Genomic DNA, 20,437 nt, shown 5'->3' with positions numbered 1-20,437 from the left:
GAAGGCATTTGCCTTCATCAGTGAAGGCACTGAGTCCAAAAGTTAGAACATCATGAACAAAAGTTGGTTCAGGCTGCACTTCGAGATTTGTGGTCATCACATTACAGGAGAAAGAAGAGTGTAGAAATAATCCACAAAACTATCTCCATTAGAGGGCTGAGTAGTCAGGAGAGGTTGTATAGGCTAGGTCTGTTTTCCCTGGAGCGGAGGAGAAAGCTGAGAGCTGGCATGATGGATGCATATAAAATTATGAATATAAATGCTTTCTAGAGCATAGAAATCTACAGCACATTACAGGCTCTTCAGCCCGCAATGTTGTGCCGACCATGTAACCTCCTCTAGAAACTACCTAGAATTACCCTACCGCATAGCCCTCTATTTTTCTAAGCTCCATGTACCTATTTAAGAGTCTCTTAAAAGACCCAATTCTATCCACCTCCACCATTGTTGCCAGCAGTGCATTCCACGCACCCACCACTCTCTGTGTGAAAAACTTAGCTCTGACATCCCCTCTCTACTTATTTCTAAGCACCTTAAAACTATGTCCTGTTGTGTTAGCCATTTTAGCCCTGGGATAAAACCTCTGACTGTCCACATGATCAATGCCTCTCATCATCTTATACACCTCTCATCCTCCATCACTCCAAGGAGAAAAGGCCAGGTTCTCTCAACCTATTCTCAAAAGGCACGTTCTCGAATCATGCAACATCCTTGTAAGTCTCCTCTGCACTCTCTCTATAGTATCCACATCCTTCCTGTAGTGAGGTGACCAGATCTGAACGCAGTACTCCAAGTGGGGTCTAACTAAAGTCTTGTGTAGCTTTAACATTACCATCTGACAGGGGTATTTTTTCTGTTCCTGTATGTTTTTAACCTCCTGCTGGTGCAGTTATATATAGATCTGATATTTGTGAGGGGCTGTACTTTGGTTTATACCTGAACTGCGATTAAGTGATGGTTGTTCTTAGATTTTGCTTTTGACCCTGTAGGAGTGGATTCCTCATCTCCCATTGCTTTGTAACTGACTTGCTGATAACCACAGTCCTGTCTTTCTACATGTTAAACATAGGAGAAGTACTGTTAGAAAAGCAGAGGGAATAGTATCCCGTAGTAGCAATGAACCCTGATATTTCACCAGGAACATAAAATACTAGGGACGGGGGTAAGCCATTCAGCCTCTCAGTCATGCTCCACTAAAAGATTGGAAGCTTATCTGCCCTAGCTCTCATCTCCCCTTCTGTGCCAATTTCCCCATACTGCTCTCTCCCCTGATCTTACAAAAATTTATTTCTTTTAAATACCTTGTATGAAATAGCTTCCACAGCCCTCTGGAGTACTGAGATTCACTAACTTCTGCAAAAATTTGCTACCCACCTTAGTTTTAAACAACTGGTCCCTAATCTTGTATTTTGTCCTTTCCTTTAAGACTCTTGCACAGATGCAACATCTCGACATCTACCCTGTCCTCTCCCTCAAGATCCTGCATATTTCATGTACCCTGTCAAAGAATTGTTTCTCAACTCAGCTGAATCCATAACCCAATGGTCATGGGATAGTTTCTGGCCATTTCCTCCTTGTCTGTCTCCCTTCTACACCTTAATTATCAGCTTTATCCCACATTTTTGCTCAGGCAGGATCTCACTGCACTGAACTAGATTTACTACAGGGGCAGAATTGAGAGCGTCCTGACTGGCTGCACCACTGCCTGCTATGGGAGCTGTACCTCCCTTAATCGCAGGACTCAGCAGAGAGTGGTGTGGCCAGCACATCTGTAGATCGGAACTTCCCATTATTCATTTACAAAGACAGGTGTGTAAAAAGGGCCCAAAGGATCATTGAGGACACAAGTCACCCCAACCACAAACTGTTCCAGCTGCTACCATCTGGGAAATGGTACCTCAGCATAAAAGACAGGACCAACAAGCTCCGGGACAACTTCTTCCACCAGGCCATCAGACTGATTAACTCACACTGATACAATTCTTTTTCTATGTGATATTGACTGTCCTGTTCTACATACTATTTATTACATATTACTATAAATTGCATATTTAGATGGAGACGTAACGTAAAGATTTTTACTCCTCGTGTATGGAGGATGAAAGTAATAAAGTCAATTCAATTCAATTCCTAATGCTCTCTTCCTTTTTTTGTAATATATGTTCTATTGAATTTTATCATCAAACAAACATTTCCATCAGATATATTTCAGATACTGTACATAAATATCATATAATCATATTTGTCACAAATCTCCACATAATATTTTTCTGAGGCATACACTAATAGAAAGGAGAGGAAAGAATAATCGAAAGAAGAAAGCTATGTACAGAGTAGGGAGTGATTTGTTTTTACAACATACTAATTGACAGACATCCCACCCTGCAAAAACTCATTTCAGGGAGGTAGCACCATCAATTTGCGGGAGACTTCCGACAGAGGTGGGATGCCTGCAATACAGTAGCTCCTTAGCAGCCAGCCAGCTAGTTTAAATAATGTTGGCTATGCTAATGAACGAATGACACCTGTTAAGCTCACCTCAACATGTCTTTCACAGTCTTAGCCCACCAGAGGCAATAGAAAAGTCACGGTTGCAAAAAGCGCAACGAGCAACACTGTCATTATTTTGACCCCTATTAGGCAGGGGTACACTTTAGGGTAGTCTGGGGTGATGTACGTTTTATATTTTCTTTTTTTGGAACACTCCCATGGCGCACTCTCACTTGCTCGCGTGCTCTCTCTCTCTCTCTCGCTTTCTCTCTCGCTCGCTCCCTCTCGTGGTCGCTCTCGTGCTTTCTCTCTCTCTCACTTGCGCTCTCTCCCTCTCTCGTTCGCTCGCGCGCCCTCTGTGTCTCTTTCGCTCTCGCTTGCTTTCTCTCTCACTCGCACGCTCTCGCTTGCTTGCTCTCGTTCTCTCTCTCTCTCTCTCTCCCTCCTCCTCCCCCTCCCTCTCTCTCACTTACTTGCTCTCGCTCTCTCTCGTGGTCACTCTCATGCTTTCTCTTTTGCTTTCTCTCTCGCACTTTCTCGCTCGCTCTCAAAAAAATTGATTTCCGTGACATCGTATATAATTTGCAGGCATCAGGGAGCCACTATTAATATGCAAGAGACTCCCGGAATTTCCGGGAGAGGTGGGATGTCTGCATTGACTTGTGAGAATAAGATCAGGCGTATGAGGTGTTATGTAGTTAAACCATTTTTTCCAGTATGAATAAAATTGTTCCAACTTGTGATTAACAGATGCTGTTATCTTCTCCATTTTGTAAATGTCCATTGTAATTTCCATCCATACATTTAAAGTTGGGCTCTCCTGTGATAACAATTTCCTGGTAAGGGTCTTTTTACCAGCCACCAGCAGTGCATTCATTAAATATTTGTCTCTTTTCAACCATGCTTGAGGTATATACCCAAAATATATGGTCTTACTTTCTAGGGGTATTTCACATTTAAAGATGTCTCATTGTGTATCTCACTCCAATAGTCTTTGCTAACGGGGCATACCCAGAAAACATGATGATGGTTAGCATTTTGATTTCCACAATTCCCCCAGTAAGTAGGGGGGTTACTATCATAATGGGATTTCTGAGAGGGTGCAATAAAATATGTTATCAAGTTTTTCCACCCGAACTCCCTCCATTTCTGTGAACTGGTACACTTCCATTGATACCTCCATATTATTGTCCAGTCTTCCTCAGATATTATTATCCCTCCTTCCTTCCCCATTTTGTTTTAATGTATGAAGTCGAATGTGTTTTAAGATTTGACAAACCCTTATAAACGCTTGAAATTATTCTACTACCATTGTCTGTATTATATGCTTTTCTAAATAGCTCTATCAGACATGTACTTGCCTAGGTTACATTTTTAACTGTCCTATTAACATACTATTGCATCTGTAAATACCAGTAAAAATCCTGTTTTACTGGTAAGTGTTTCTCTTTGAGCATTTCAAAACGGAACAGTGTTCCTTCTTTCATTATATTGCAAATAGCTGTTATTCCTTTAGCTTTAGTCCTGACAAAGGGTCTCGGCCCGAAACGTCGACTGTACCTCTTCCTAGAGATGCTGCCTGACCTGCTGCGTTCCACCAGCAACTTTGATGTGTGTTGCTATTTCTTTAGCTGTCCAGTCCTCAAATCTAGCATCCAGTTTATTCGGCGTAAAATCTGAGTCATATGCACACCATTTATGAATTGCAATGTCTCTCTCTAGTTTATATTCTTTTATAATAGTTTTCCATATTTTAAGAGTCCATTTCACCCACGGGTTGTCAGTATTATTTATGTAACTTTGTAGGTGGCTATCAGCCAAAATTGCCTGTATGGGGATGGAAAGTAACCTCTCCTTAATGTTTTTCCATTGAGCGCCATATGATGGGTTGCATCAGCATATCATGGCTCTCAAAATAATAATCTCTAAAAGAAGGTAGGCCCAATCCCCCCTTTCCTCATGTTCTCTTCCAATTGTTGAACCTGATGTAGATGCATTCAGTTCAAACACTGGAATTTTGGTGCCTTCAGTATGACTACAGTTAGGGCAGCATGGTAACGTGGTTAGCAAAACACTTTATCGTACAGCTGACCTGGGTTCATTTCCCGCTGCTGGCTTGTACGTTCTTTTATGTGACTGCGTGGGCTTTCTCAGGGTGCTCCTGTTTCCAAAGACGTACCGGTTGGTAGCTTATTCGATTATTGCAAATAGTCCTGTGATTGTGCTATGGTTAAGTTGGGAGTTACTGCGCGGCATGTCTCGAAGGGACAGAAGGGCCTATTCCACACTGAATCTGAATGGATAGATAAATAACATTGATATTTTCAGCCTCGGAAGTCACATAGAAAATGAACTTTAAAGCGGCAGAATCATAAGTGATATATATTTCAAGGGAAAATGAGGGAAAAATACGATATGAATGCTTTTAAAAGTTATTACAGGAAAAGTTACAACTGGGAAGTAGGTCCAAAGAGTTAGAAAGCTGTCAGAATGCCATAAGATAAGTTAAACCCAACCAGGAAAAATGCTTCCAGTTCAGGGCATGAACTCCAGGAGTAAGGCTGCAGAAGAGGTTCATTAGATTGAAACCATAGTGGGAGTATTCCAGTTGTGGAGAGATTGTACAATGTGGGTTTCTGTGGTTTACATAGAGGAAAATGTGTCTAGAACACAGAACATAAAAGAATACTGCATGGGGACAGGTCATTCATCCCACAATGTTGTGCCAAACCAGCTAAAAACCAAATCAATAACATCTGAACACTAATCCCTCCACCATGTCCATACCCCTCCATCTTCCTTACAACCAAATGTCTCTTAAAGCCTCTAGTGTATTTGCCTCTCCCAGTATATCAGGCAGTGCATTCCAGGCATCCACGATTTTGAGTAGAAAAACTTAGCCATCATATCCCACTTGAACCTACCCACCCCTTCAATGCATGCCCTCTCATGTTAGACATTTCAATCCTGAGAAACAGATACTCACTATCCACTCCACCTATGCCTCTCATAATCCTCTATCATAAACCTTTATCAGATCTCCTCTCAGCTCCGATGCTCCAGAGAAAACAAGCCAAGTTTATCCAGCCTCTCATGCCTTCTCAACTGTGCAGCATCCTGGTAAACCTCTTCTGTACCCTCTCTAAAGCCTCAACATCTTTCCTATCGTAAACACGAGGAATTCTGCAGATGCTGGAAATTCAAGCAACACGCATCAAAGTTGCTGGTGAACGCAGCAGGCCAGGCAGCATCTGTAGGAAGAGGTACAGTCGACATTTCGGGCTAAGACCCTTCGTCAGGACTATAGTTTCCTATAGTGGGGCGACCAGAAATGTATACAATACTCCAGATGTGGCCTAACGAAAGGTTTATAAAGTTACAATATAACCTCCTGGCTTTTGAACTCAATGCCTCGACTAATATGCAAGCATTCCATAATCCTCCTTAACTGCCTTATCCACCTGTGTAGCCACTTTCAAGGAGATGTGTGTGAACTTGGATCTCAGGATCTCTCTGCTCAGCAACACTGTTAAGGACTTTGCACTTAACAGTGTACTGTATCTTTGTATCTACCCTACTGAAGTGCAACACCTCACATTTATCTGGGTTAAACTCCATCTGCCATTTCCCAATGCATATCTACAACTAATCTATATCATGCTGTATTCTTTGCCAATCTTCTACATTATCTACAATTCCACCAGTCTTGGTATCAACCACAAATTTACTAACCCACTGGTCTACATATTCATCCAGGTCATTTATATACATCACAAACAGCAGAGGTCCCAACACAGATCCCTGCAGAACTCTGCTAATTACAGACCTCCAGCTCGAATAAGGTTCTTCAACTACTACCCTCGGTCTTCTAGGCACAAGCGGGTTCTGAATCCAAACAGCCCATTCGCTGTGAATCCCATGCTTCTTTATCTTCTGGATTAGCTTCCCATGAGGGACTTGGTCAGACACTTCACAATATCCATGTAGACAACATCCTCTGCCCTACCCTCATCAATCTGTCTTTTCACCTGTCAAAAAAACTCAGTCAAATTGGTAAGACACGACCTGCCCCGCGCAAAGCCATGCTGACTCTCCCTAATTAGGCCATGGGTTTCCAAATGCTCATAGATCCTATCCCTGAGAATTTTCTCCAGCAATTTCCCTACAACTGACGTGAGACTCGCCGGTCTATAGTTCCCAGGATTTTCCGTTGTTGTCTTGTTAAATAGAGGTATGGCATCAGCTATTCGCCAATCCTCTGGCTAGAGAGGACACAAAGACATGAGTCAAGTGCCCAGCAATCTTGTCTCTTGCCTTCCTCAATAACCAGGGGCAGATGCCCAAGACTTCCTCCTCCTTGACCTCTAAAAGGCCTTACATTTTTCGCCACTCAACCCTAATCTCCTGGTTCTCCACATCTTTTTCCTTGGTAAATACTGAAGCAAAATACTCATTAAGTACTTCACTCACATTTTCTACATCCAAAAAATGTTTTCCACTTTATCATTGAGTGGCCCAACCTTTCCCTCATTATCCTCTTACTCTTGATGTATGTATAGAATGCCTTGGGATTCACCTTAATCATACTTGCCAAGGACTTCTCATGGCCCCTCCTGACTTTCCTAATTCCCTTCTTTAGTTCATTTCTGGTTTCTTTATTCTCCTCATGTGCTTCATTTGATCCAAACTTCAGAAGTTTTACAAACTTTTTTTTTTTCTTGTTGACTAAATTCATCACCTCTCTCAAGGTTCTCTTATCTTCCCATCCCTGTTCTTCCTTCTAACAGGAAAGTACCTTTCCTGTACTCTGTGTGATTGATATTTAATCACCCTCCAAATGTCTGATGTGGACTTGCCCAAAAAAGGTGATTCCGAATTAACGCCACTTAGTTCCTGCCTAATGCCCTTGTAATTTTCCCCACTCCAATTTAAAACTCTCCCACAAGGACCATACCTATCCTTACCTATGGCTATCCTGAAAGTTAGGTAGTTGTGGTCGCTGTTCCCTAACTGTTTGTCCACTGAAAGGTCAGTTACTTGGCCAGGGTCTTTACCCAACACCGGGTCTAGTACAGCCCCTCCTCTCGGAGGACCATCCACATATTGATTTAATATTTAATAATTGCCATAGAGGGAGTACAGAGAAGGTTCACCAGATTGATTCCTGGGATGGCAGGACTTTCATATGAAGAAAGACTGGATGAACTGGGCTTGTACTCGTTGGAATTTAGAAGATTGAGGGGGATCTGATTGAAACGTATAAAATCCTAAAGGGATTGGACAGGCTAGATGCAGGAAGATTGTTCCCGATGTTGGGGAAGTCCAGAACGAGGGGTCACAGTTTGAGGATAGAGGGGAAACCTTTTAGGACTGAGATTAGGAAAAACTTCTTCACACACAGAGTGGTGAATCTGTGGAATTCTCTGCCACGGGAAACAGTTGAGGCCAGTTCATTGGCTATATTTAAGAGGGAGTTAGATATGGCCCTTGTGGCTACAGGGGTCAGGGGGTATGGAGGGAAGGCTGGGGCGGTGTTCTGAGTTGGATGATCAGCCATGATCATAATAAATGGCGGTGCAGGCTCGAAGGGCCGAATGGCCTACTCCTGCACCTATTTTCTATGTTTCTATGTTTCTATAACCCCTCCTGGATACCCTTAACAAATTCAGCCCCATCTAAACCCCTTGCACTGAGGGTCCCAGTTTATATTAGGGGAGTTGAAATCCTCCATGACAATAACCCTATTACTTTTTACACATTTCCTTAATCTGATAACATACAGTATCTGTTCTTCAATGATACAGTGGCCATTGGGGGTCTGTAATACAATCCCATCAGCATGATTGCACCCTTCCTGTTCCTGAGTCTACCCAAATGGACTCAGTATCTCAAGGCAAGTCACTTTTTATTGTCATTTCCACCATAACTGCTGGTACAGTACACAGTAAAAACGAAACAACGTTTTTCAGGACCATGGTGCTACATGAAACAATACAAAAACTACACTGAGCTACGTAAAACAACACAAAACTACACGAGACTACAGACCTACCCAGGACTGCGTAAAGTGCACAAAGCAGTGCAGGCATTACAATAAATATTAAACAAGACAATAGGCACAGTGGAGGGCAGTAGGTTGGTGTCAGTCCAGGCTCTGGGTATTGAGGAGTCTGATGGCTTGGGGGAAGAAACTGTTACACAGTCTGGTCATGAGAGCCTGAATGCTTCGGTGCCTTTTGCCAGATGCCAGGAGGGAGAAGAGTTTGTATGAGGGGTGCTTGGGGTCTTTGATAACGCTAACAACAGGAATTCTGCAGATGCTGGAAATTCAAGCAACACACATCAAAGTTGCTGGTGAACGCAGCAGGCCAAGCAGCATCTGTAGGAAGAGGTGCAGTCGATGTTTCAGGCCGAGACCCTTCGTCAGGACTAACTGAAGGAAGAGTGAGTAAGGGATTTGAAAGTTAGAGGGGGAGGGGGAGATCCAAAATGATAGGAGAAGACAGGAGGGGGAGGGATGGAGCCAAGAGCTGGACAGGTGATAGGCAAAAGGGGATACGAGAGGATCATGGGACAGGAGGTCCAGGAAGAAAGACAAAGGTGGGGGGACCCAGAGGATGGGCAAGAGGTATATTAAGAGGGACAGAGAGAGAAAAAGGAGAGTGAGAGGAAGAATGTGTGCATAAAAAGATGGGGTACGAGGGGGAGGTGGGGCCTTAGCAGAAGTTAGAGAAGTCGATGTTCATCCCATCAGGTTGGAGGCTACCCAGACGGAATATAAGGTGCTGTTCCTCCAACCTGAGTGTGGCTTCATCTTTACAGTAGAGGAGGCCGTGGATAGACATGTCAGAATGGGAATGGGATGTGGAATTGAAATGTGTGGCCACTGGGAGATCCTGCTTTCTCCGGCGGACAGAGCATAGATGTTCAGCAAGACGGTCTCCCAGTCTGCGTCGGGTCTCGCCAATATATAAAAGGCCACATCGGGAGCACCGGACACAGTATATCACCCCAGTCGACTCACAGGTGAAGTGTCGCCTCACCTGGAAGGACTGTTTGGGGCCCTGAATGGTGGTAAGGGAAGAAGTGTAAGGGCATGTGTAGCACTTGTTCCACTTACACGGGTAAGTGCCAGGAGGGAGATCAGTGGGGAGGGATGGGCGGATCCACTGCTACCAACCTTATAGTTCCCACACCCTGCACTTCCCATTTCTACCTCCTACCTAAGATCCACAAACCTGCCTGTCCTGGCCGACCTATTGTCTCAGCTTGCTCCTGCCCCACCGAACTCATTTCTGCATACCTCGACACTGTTTTATCACCCCTTGTTCAATCCCTTCCTACCTATGTTCGTGACACTTCTCACGCTCTTAAACTTTTCGATGATTTTAAGTTCCCTGGCCCCCACCGCTTTATTTTCACCATGGATGTCCAGTCCTTATATACTTCCATCCCCCATCAGGAAGGTCTCAAAGCTCTACGCTTCTTTTTGGATTCCAGACCTAATCAGTTCCCCTCTACCACCACTCTGCTCCGTCTAGCGAAATTAGTCCTTACTCTTAATAATTTCTCCTTTGGCTCCTCCCACTTCCTCCAAACTAAAGGTGTAGCTATGGGCACCCGTATGGGTCCTAGCTATGCCTGCCTTTTTGTTGGGTTTGTGGAACAATCTATGTTCCGTGCCTATTCTGGTATCTGTCCCCCACTTTTCCTTCGCTACATCGACGACTGCATTGGCGCTGCTTCCTGCACACATGCAGAACTCGTTGACTTTATTAACTTTGCCTCCAACTTTCACCCTGCCCTCAAGTTTACCTGGTCCATTTCCGACACCTCCCTCCCCTTTCTAGATCTTTCTGTCTCTGTCTCTGGAGACAGCTTATCCACTGATGTCTACTATAAGCCTACTGACTCTCACAGCTATCTGGACTATTCCTCTTCTCACCCTGTCTCTTGTGAAAACGCCATCCCCTTCTCGCAATTCCTCCGTCTCCGCCGCATCTGCTCTCAGGATGAGGCTTTTCATTCTAGGACGAGGGAGATGTCTTCCTTTTTTAAAGAAAGGGGCTTCCCTTCCTCCATAATCAACTCTGCTCTTAAATGCATCTCCCCCATTTCACGTACATCTGCTCTCACTAGGAATAGGGTTCCCCTGGTCCTCACCTACCACCCCACAAGCCTCCAGGTCCAACATATTATTCTCCGTAACTTCCGCCACCTCCAACGGGATCCCACCACTAAGCACATCTTTCCCTCCCCCCCTCTCTCTGCATTCCGCAGGGATCGCTCCCTACACAACTCCCTTGTCCATTCGTTCCCCCCATCCCTCCCCACTGATCTCCCTCCTGGCACTTACCCGTGTAAGCGGAACAAGTGCTACACATGCCCTTACACTTCCTCCCTTACCACCATTCAGGGCCCCAAACAGTCCTTCCAGGTGAAGCGACACTTCACCTGTGAGTCGACTGGGGTGAAATACTGCGTCCGGTGCTCCCGATGTGGCCTTTTATATATTGGCGAGACCCGACGCAGACTGGGAGACTGCTTTGCTGAACATCTACGCTCTATCCGCCAGAGAAAGCAGGATCTCCCTGTGGCCACACATTTTAATTCCACATCCCATTCCCATTCTGACATGTCTATCCACGGCCTCCTCTACTGTAAAGATGAAGCCACACTCAGGTTGGAGGAACAACACCTTATATTCCATCTGGGTAGCCTCCAACCTGATGGCATGAACATCGACTTCTTTAACTTCCGCTAAGGCCCCACCTCCCCCTCGTACCCCATCTGTTACTTATTTTTATACACACATTCTTTCTCTCACTCTCCTTTTTCTCCCTCTGTCCCTCTTAATATACCTCTTGCCCATCCTCTGGGTTCTCCCCCCTTGTCTTTCTCCCTGGGCCTCCTGTCCCATGATCCTCTCATATCCCCTTTGCCAATCACCTGTCCAGCTCTTGACTCCATCCCTCCCCCTCCTGTCTTCTCCTATCATTTTGGATCTCCCCCTCCCCCTCTAACTTTCAAATCCCTTACTCACTCTTCCTTCAGTTAGTCCTGACGAAGGGTCTCGGCCTGAAACGTCGACTGCACCTCTTCCTAGAGATGCTGCCTGGCCTGCTGCGTTCACCAGCAACTTTGATGTGTGTTTCTTTCATAACGCTGTTTGCTTTATAGATGCAGTGTGTGGTGTAAATGTCTGTAATGGCGGGAAGAGAGACCCGAACACTCCATTATGTCTCCTCTGAGTACAACTGTGACATTGTCCCTGATTAGTAGTGCAACACCCCCCCACTTTTACCCATCCCCTCTGTCTTTTCTAAAACTTTGAAAACCTTCACGCATTTCTTCCCCTCTCTCAACCAAGTTTCAGTAATGGCTGCAACATCATAGTTCCATGTACTAATCCATGTTCTTAAGTTCATCACCCTTACTGATAATACTCCTAGCATTAAAATATGCATACTTCAAACTATCTGACCCATCATACCTGTAACTTCAATTTTGCTTTTCAATACCTTCCCTGACATCTGCCTCGTGGTCATCTCCTTCTCTTACTAACCTGGAGTTCCAGTTCACAGCCCCCTGCAAAACTACTTTAAACTCTCCGGAGCAGCATCAGCAAATATCCTGGCCAGGATATTGGTTCCCCTCCAGTTCAGGTGCAGCCCATCCTTTTTGTATAGGTCACTCCTTCCCCAGAAAAAGTTCCAGTGATCCAAGAACTTGAAACCCTGTCCCCTGCACCATCTCCTCAGCCACTCATTCATCCGCGCAATCACCCATTCTTACCTGCACTGGGAGTAATCCTCAGCCACTCATTCATCCGCGCTATCACCCATTCTTACCTGCACTGGGAGTAATCCTTAGCATCCGGGAGGCAACACATCATCCTGCTGAATCTTTTACAGCCACTGAATCTCTTTTCTGTTCCCCTAACTATCGAATCCCCTATCACTACTACACTGCCTGATTTTATCCTACCCTGCTGAGCCTCAGAGCTGGCCAGAGTGCCACCAGCCTGGCTGCTGCTGTTGTGATCCGATGGGTCATCCCCCCAGCAGTATCCAAAGGGCTATACTTGTTGCTGAGGGTAATGGCCATAAGGGGACCATTTACTGACTTCCGTAATCCCCTTACCTCTCCTGGTGGTCACCCATCTACTGTCCAAAGCCTGTACTCTGGGTGTGACCACCTTTTCAAAAGTCTTGTCCATAATATATTCAGCCTCCCAAGTGATCCTGAGTATATCCAACTCCCAGACCCGGTAAGTCAGGCACTGAAGTTGGGTGCACTTCCCGCAGATATAGTCAGGGATCCGGAATTCCCACATCCTGACTACTCCATACCAAAAACAAAAAGGCTTGCCTCTTGACTGTGCCGCCATCTGTTCACACCAACGCCTGTTAAGCCAAAGCCTTCACACTCTATCACTGGCCCACTCCGACAATGAGTGCTCTGCTTAAGTCTACCCTCCTTCTATTTGCAACCGTTGTCAGGCCTCTGATGCTGACACTTCCCGTGCCTGTGCAGTCCAAAAAGACCACTCTTGCCCGATTCTACTGCTTTTGTCCTCTCTCCCTAGGGCTCGAACTCCGACGCACATCCCTCATTCCTCGGGTCAAAAACGTTGTTTAGCTGAGAACACACTTGGCAGTAATTAGAAAAACAATCAGACATGATGAAAGGAATGATTTTTATTTACATAGACTACTTATGTCAGATTAAGCCTTGAATTTATAATGTTCTATGGAGCCAGGGAGTGAGATTAACTGGATAGGTCTACCAAAGGCTATCACGGCTAGATATTCTTATTTTACGTGTTTAATCCCATGATTCCTTATTGGTCCTTTGGAAAGTCAAATCAAGGTAGGTCTTTCATCATGAATGGTAGGGCCCTGGGGAGTGTAATAGAACAAAGGGATATTTGGAATTCAGGTACATAGTTCTCTTGAGACTACGTTGCAGTTGAGATTGTTCTGGCTACAATTTCTTTCCTCGGAATGCAGAAGATTGACAAATGATCTTATAGAAGAGGGGCGCGGATAGGGTGAATTTCTCTCTTTTTCCAGGGGCTGAGGAATCTCAGGGCATAGGTTTAAGGTAAGGGGGCAAGGTTTAAGAGGAACTTAAAGGGTAACATTTTTTTACATGTAGAAGGTGGGTGTATATGGAATGAGCTGCCAGAGAAAGTGGTTCAGGTGGTACAGTAACAACTTTTAAAATACTTGAATATGTTTTTCAGATCGCTTGTTGCAGTGATATCATCAACCTGCTGCTGGACAGTGGAGCAAATGTGAACAAGTTAAATGATGAAGGTGTTTCTGCACTGAACGGCAGCCAGGCACTTTACTATCCAGTTGGCTGCTTTAAATGGAGGGGAGTCACCGCAAATGTAGACGTTAAGAAGGTTAGTTTCACTTGACTAGTGGTTTCACTTGTAGTCCGTTGAAGGGGCACTCAACTCAAGCCAAAGCTCCATTTTCAAAAGTCTCAGAATAGTAGGGAACTTGGGGCCTTGACTAGCCTTTCCATCTTGATGTTGGGCTGTGAATTCAATGAGATGACATCTACTGTATACGTTTTTTGTCATGCAAAGTTTGAAACTGAAAAGGGCAAACTGTAACCCAGCAAAATTGAACCCATTCTTCCTAAATCAAAATATTTCTTGTGTTTTTTTTTCTTTCTAGACTTTGCTATATTGCTGAGCTTTAAGTAAGTGTTCTGGTAACTCCTCACAGACTCAGTGATCTATGTTCAACCCTCAGTTGCTGTCTGTGTGGAGCTAACATGTTCTCCCTGTGATCTTTCGGATTTCCCCAGCTGCTTCATTTTCTTCCCATGTCCCAAAGATGTGCAATGTTATACTCGGGGCATTTTGCAGTGGTCAAGGTAGGTCAGTTAGTCACTGTACATTGCCCCCATATGAGGGTGAATGTTAGAATATGGGAGGGGGATATTGATGGTTGTTGTTGATGAGACTGGAAAGAGCAAGAATGGAATCAGTGTGGGATTGGTGTTGATCAATGTTTAATAGCGGTTGTGGATTCTGTGGGCCAAATAGTTTGTTTCCATGCTGTATGACTCCAGGACTCATCTTGATAAATTAATTTGAATTCCTCTCTCTCTGCAGTTCAAACACACTGCCGCTAGGAGTTCAAGCAGAAAGAATTTCCAGAAAGAAAGTACTGATGATCTGACAGAGGAGGTGAAGAGGGCCAAAAAGCTCTCGATCTATGACAACAAAATCAGGTTGGGCAGCATAATCCTCCAGAAAACTCCAGTCACAAGCAGTGGTAAAAACGAGGAGTCAGGAGAGGAGGAAAGTGTGACGTCTGAGATGGATGTTAGCTCTGAAAGGCTGCTGTCACCGTCGGCAGGGTCTCCCTCTTCCGGTGACTCTGACTCCGAGATAAGTAACCGCAACTATCTGATCTCGGTTGGTGACCAACAGTTGCGTCATGCAGCTTATGCGTTGAGCAGGAACGTTAAGTTCAGAGAGTTGACTAAGAAGACATCTCAAAGATCTGATGGTACAGAAGTTGAAAATGTACGGAGAATTGCAGAGGTCAAATGGGAGTAAGTACAATAATAATTGTTTTACAGGGCAATAAGAGCCGCAGACCTAAACACAAGCCAGAGGATATAATAAAGTTAACCTTCTTAGCATTATTCAGGAAATTGTAAGTACTTGATGTACTTTACTCCAGTTATCTGTACTCATCATCTTCTGCAGAAGATACTGATTCTCAGTCCCAGTTGCCTTTCTAAAAATCATCTGGATTTCGGATAAAAATCTCCTTATTCTTTCAACCACGAACTTAGAAGTGCATCACCTCAAATGATGTCATCATTACCGAGAACAGCTACCCTCACTCTTTGTTCTGTAACAGTAAAATTCCAATAGTCCTCTATCGACTATTCACAAATCCTGATGGTCAGCACATGGCACATCTGTGTTCAGCTCAATAGGTCTCTAGTTTCCTGTGCTCCCTTTATAGTAAATTTTCCAGTAAAACCCTTAAGATTAATGTAAGATATTATCTATTGTTATGTAAGACTCATAATCTGACATCTGTGGAACTTTGATGTTGGTCCATTGGATGTTACTCCTGTGAATACAGAAACACATCTATATTTTAGGAGCAACACACAATTTGCTGGAGGAGCTCAGTGAGTCAGGCAGAGTCTGTGGAGGAAAATGGACAATTGATGCTTCAGATCCAAAACCATCAAGTACTTCTCATACATTAACTCTTTAATTCCCAGAATCATTCTCGTGAACCTATCCAGGGCCATCTCCACTGTCAGCACATCCTATCTTTGCTCACAATACTCCAAGTGTGGTCTGACCAAGGCCTTATAAAGCCTCAGCATTACATCTTTGCTTTTATATTCTAATTCTCGCAAAATGAATGCTAATATTGCATTTGCCTTTCTTACTACAGACTCAACCTGTAAGTTAACCTTTAGGGAATCCTGCATGAGGACTCCTAAGTTCCTTTGTACCTCTGATCTTTGAATTGTCTCTCAGTTTAGAAAATAGTCCATGCCTTTATTCCTTCGACTGAAATGCATGGCCATACCCTTCCTACACTGTATTCCATCTACCACTTCTCTTAATCTGTCTAAGTGCTGCAGACTCCTTGCTTCCTCAAACATATCAGCCCCTCCACCTACCTTTGTATCATCCGCAAACCTGGCCACAAAGCCATCAATTCCATCACCCAAATCATTGACATATAACTTGAAAGGAAGCGGTCCCAACACAGATACCAATAGTCATTGGCAGTCAACCAGAAAAGGCCCCCTTTATTCCACTCTTTTCCTCCTGCTTGTCAGCCAATTTTCTATCCATGTTTATATTTTTCCTGTAATACTATAAGCTCTTGTTTAACAGCCTCATGTGTGGCATCTTGTCAAAGGCCATCTGAAAATCCAATTAAACAACATTTACTTTGACTATCCTGCCTGTTACTTCCTCAAAGAATTCCAACAGATTTGTCAGCAAGTCCCTTTAAGAAAAACCATGTTCACTTCAGCCTATTTTACCATGTGCCTCCAAGGGTACCCCAAAACCTCACCCTTAATGATAGACTCAAACCTAACTCAGATTAACTGGCCCATAATTTTGCTTTCTTCTGCCTCCCTTCCTAAAGAGTGGCCTGATATTTGCAAATTTCTAGTCCTCTGGAACCATTCCAGAACCGAATGATTCTTGAAAGATCATTACTTATGCTTTTACAATCGATTCAGTTACTTCTTTCAGAACCCAGGGTGTACTCCATCTGATTCAGGTATCTACCTTCAGATTTTTCAGCTTCCCAACCACCTTCTCCTCTGTCCCCCCCACCCCCCAATGCTATTGAATTTCGAGTATAGTGCTGGTGTCTTCCACAGTGAAGTCTGAAGCAAAATTCTTATTCAGTTCATCAACCATTTCTTAGTCACCATTACAGATCATTTCCAGTGGGCTGATATCCACTCTCGTCTCTCTTTTACTCTATATATCTGAAAAACTTTTGGTATCCTCTTTTATATTGTTGTCTAGCTTAGATTCATATTTAATCTCTTCCCTCCTTATGACTTTTGTGATTGCCTTCTATTCGTTTTTAAAAGGTACCTAATCCTCTAGCTTCCCACTAATTTTTGTCATGCTATTTGGCCTCCCTTTTGCTTTTATGCTGTTTTTTATTTTCCTTGTCAGACACGGTTGCCTCATCCTTCCTTTAGAATACTTCTTCCTTAGGAATGAATCTGTTGCGCACCTTCCTAATTATTCCCTGAAACTCCAGCCATTGCTCTTCTGCTGTCATCCCTGCCAGTGTTCCCTTCCAATCATCTTTGGCCAGCTCCGCTCTCATGCCACTGTCGTTCCCTTTCTTCCATTGTAATCTATACATCAAATTAGCTTCTCCCTCTCAAGCTGCAAGGTGACTTCTATCATATTACAATCATTACCTCCTAAGGGTTCCTTTACCTTAAATTCCCTGATTAAATCTGGTTCATTGCACAACACTCAATCCAGAGTTGCCTTTCCCCTAGTGGGCTCAACCATAAGCTTCTCTTAAAAAAGCCACCTTGTAGGCATTCTACAAATTCCTTCTCTTGGGATCAAAGTTCAAAGTAAATTTTAATATCCACTTATATATATATATGTCACCATATACAACCCTGAATTCATTTTTCTGTGGACATACTCAACAAATCTATAGAATAGTTCAATCAGAGTACAGAATACACAAACTATGCAAATATAAATAAATAGCAATAAATAACAAGAACATGAGGTAATGAGATAAAGAGTCCATGAAAGTGAGATCATTGGTTGAGTGTAGTTATCCCCTTTTACTCAGATTTACTCAATTTACCTAGAACCTTTGCCTCGCGCTAAAGCCTCAAACTAGCCACTCTAAAACTGAGGTGTGTTTGGGTGTTATTAGGAGTAACCATCCAGTAGTCAATGGAACATTATGGATCACCGCTTGCATTACCAGGGAGTTGTTTCTAATTGTGGATTTTCACTAGTGTTTTCCACAAGCTCTTTCTTCACTGTACCAAGAGTACTAAATTAACAGTTCTGTTATATAATGATCTCAGCCCAAAGTCACATAGCCATTCAGCCACCTGCTCCATACCATCAAGATGGCCCCTAATTTAGTCCTATTTTTTTGGCCCATATCCTTCTAAACTTTCCTATCCAACTGTCTCTTAAAATTTGTTGTACAAGTGTAACTAACTGTAGTTTGATCTGATTAATTCTTCTTTACCTATGTTGGATCTGATTGTATTTGTCACTTTAATTCTGATTTGCATGTGATAATTGAAAGATTAACAAATTTTGTACAAGCTGGTGATTACTGGTTCCTCATGTTCCACATTCCCAGGCACCAGAGTAGAAGAAGAATTATTCATCTACTTCTCCGTCGAGGGGCAGATGTCAATGCCTCCACACATCCAATGCCATCAATTTTTTTCTCCTTGTTGGCAGCGGACATCTCAGCAATCAAGGCCTTACTGGAGGTTGGAGCTGATCCAAATGTCGGACTTCAAACGATGGTAATACATCAAATCTATATCATCTGACACGGGGGGTTGCAGGGCCACTGTTCACAGCGTTTGTGACTTTGGAGGATGTGAATAGCACTCTGTTTTCGAGAGAGCACAGCTGGCAGTGTGATTTTGGTTCAGGCTCTGAGTTTTACAGCAGCCATGATACTGATTAACAGTTTGCATCTTTTAGTGTTGGTTTACTATCACAACTACTGAGCTACAGTGAAAACCTTTTGCTTTGCATGCCATCCAGACCTCCAGATACAATTAGATCAAGATAGTGAAAAAGGAAATCAAAATGCAAATATGGTGTTGCAGCTACAGAGAAAATGTAGTGCAGAGAAAGTGTAGATAAATAAGTGGAAGTTCTAGAGTTCTTCTTTTACAAGGGCTTTGAATACTCAACAAGGATATAATTAAACAAGAAAGAAGAAATATTTGGCTAAAAAAGCGCAAACACATTGATAGGAAGGAATTTAGGAGAATGCAAGAATCACAGAGTTTCAAAATTTCGGACACTTTGTAGCTTTCTAAATTATTTTTTCAACAAACAAAAACATGCTGAAGACGTTGGAAATTTGGAACTATTGGAAAATATTCTGCAGTTCAGGTAGCATCAGTGACAAGAGAGGCAGTTGTGGAAGTACAGGGAGTGCCTCCAGTTGTGTGGGTGAGTGGTGGATGAATCAGAAGGGTGTTGATGAGTATATGTGAGGGAATAGATTACAGGGAAATGGGGTTTGCATGTCTAAGCATTAACATAGTCTTGAGGGGCTGAATGGCCTCTATATGAAATGTAAATGTGAAATTTATTGTTGAATCAGAGGTCTGTTTCTCAATATGAGAACATGGCCAGAAGCTGAAGACGGAGGATCACAGAACTGAAGTGCATTCTTAAACTGAGAGATAACCTGGACTGTGTTTATTATAAAGCCAGTGGAGTTGCTTGATAAAAGGATTGTCCTGTTGGCAGCTGGTCTGCCTGGTGTAGAGGAAATCAGCCAGTAGTCATGAATCGAGTGTACTATCAGTGGATCACTTGGAGGAAGATATGGGGACTGTGCATAATGGGAATAATAGAGGTTGGAAGCTCCATTTACGTCATCTGCCTTTGGTAAGGAGCAGGTGTTGGAGGTGATTGAAGAGACCTCCAGTGACAACGGTATTGTTCCTCATAAAGTTTAATAGAACAAATTTCCAAGGTGCAGCATGGAAGTTAGGTTAATTGGCCACTATAAATTGCCTGCACTCTGTTGGTAAGTGACCAAATCTGAGAATTGATGGGAACATGGCACAAGGGGTTTGTAGGGATTGCACTGTAAATCAGGATGTAGTTCATGGGCTTCACTGGCTTTCATTTATATTGAAATAAAATATGGAAAATTAGCTGCAAAATCTAAAATGTAGTGTTGGTTGAAGGAAAAATATAGGCCAAAACATCTCTGCGGTTTTTCAGATCATGTGATCTCCAGAAACAGAAAATGCCCCCACGTCATGTATTGCAGGGGTCCCCAACCTTTTTTGCACTGCAGACCAGTTTAATATTCTTGCGGACTGGCTGGCTGGGTGGGGGGAGGGGTGGGGGGTGTTCAAGTAGGGTTAAACTCACTGCAACATGTCTTTTACAGTTAGGGTTGCCAACTTTCTCACTCCCAAATAAGGGACAAAAGTAGCAGTCAAATCCTGACGAAGGGTCCCGGCCCGAAACCTCGACTGTACCTCTTCCTAAAGATGCTGCCAGGCCTGCTGCATTCACCAGCATTTTTTGTGTGTGTTGACAGGACACTTGTGTATACCCCGAGAAAGACTACCATGACCATGAAACCTTTGCGGGCATGCACATACGTGCCAATTTTTTTCCCCACAAATCGGTTTTGGCTTAATCTTCCTG

General features: G+C 43.5%; 1 protein-coding gene across 5 annotated transcripts in view; it reads left to right on the top strand.

The window, feature by feature from the left end:
* ankmy1 (ankyrin repeat and MYND domain containing 1) overlaps nucleotides 1-20,437 on the top strand; it is a 135,665-nt gene that overhangs the window by 40,404 nt on the left and 74,824 nt on the right. For all 5 annotated transcript variants that reach the window (XM_072255736.1, XM_072255735.1, XM_072255737.1 and 2 more), the window contains exons 5-7: nucleotides 13,739-13,903; nucleotides 14,627-15,072; nucleotides 18,381-18,552. In XM_072255736.1, coding sequence (XP_072111837.1) covers nucleotides 13,739-13,903; nucleotides 14,627-15,072; nucleotides 18,381-18,552 — 783 coding nt within the window. The remainder of the gene's footprint in view (nucleotides 1-13,738; nucleotides 13,904-14,626; nucleotides 15,073-18,380; nucleotides 18,553-20,437) is intronic.

The sequence above is a fragment of the Mobula birostris genome, chromosome 4, assembly GCF_030028105.1.
Source record: "Mobula birostris isolate sMobBir1 chromosome 4, sMobBir1.hap1, whole genome shotgun sequence".
Classification (NCBI taxonomy): domain Eukaryota; kingdom Metazoa; phylum Chordata; class Chondrichthyes; order Myliobatiformes; family Myliobatidae; genus Mobula; species Mobula birostris.
The sequence above is the reverse complement of the archived record's forward strand: the minus strand, read 5'-3'. Positions and strand labels throughout refer to the sequence as shown.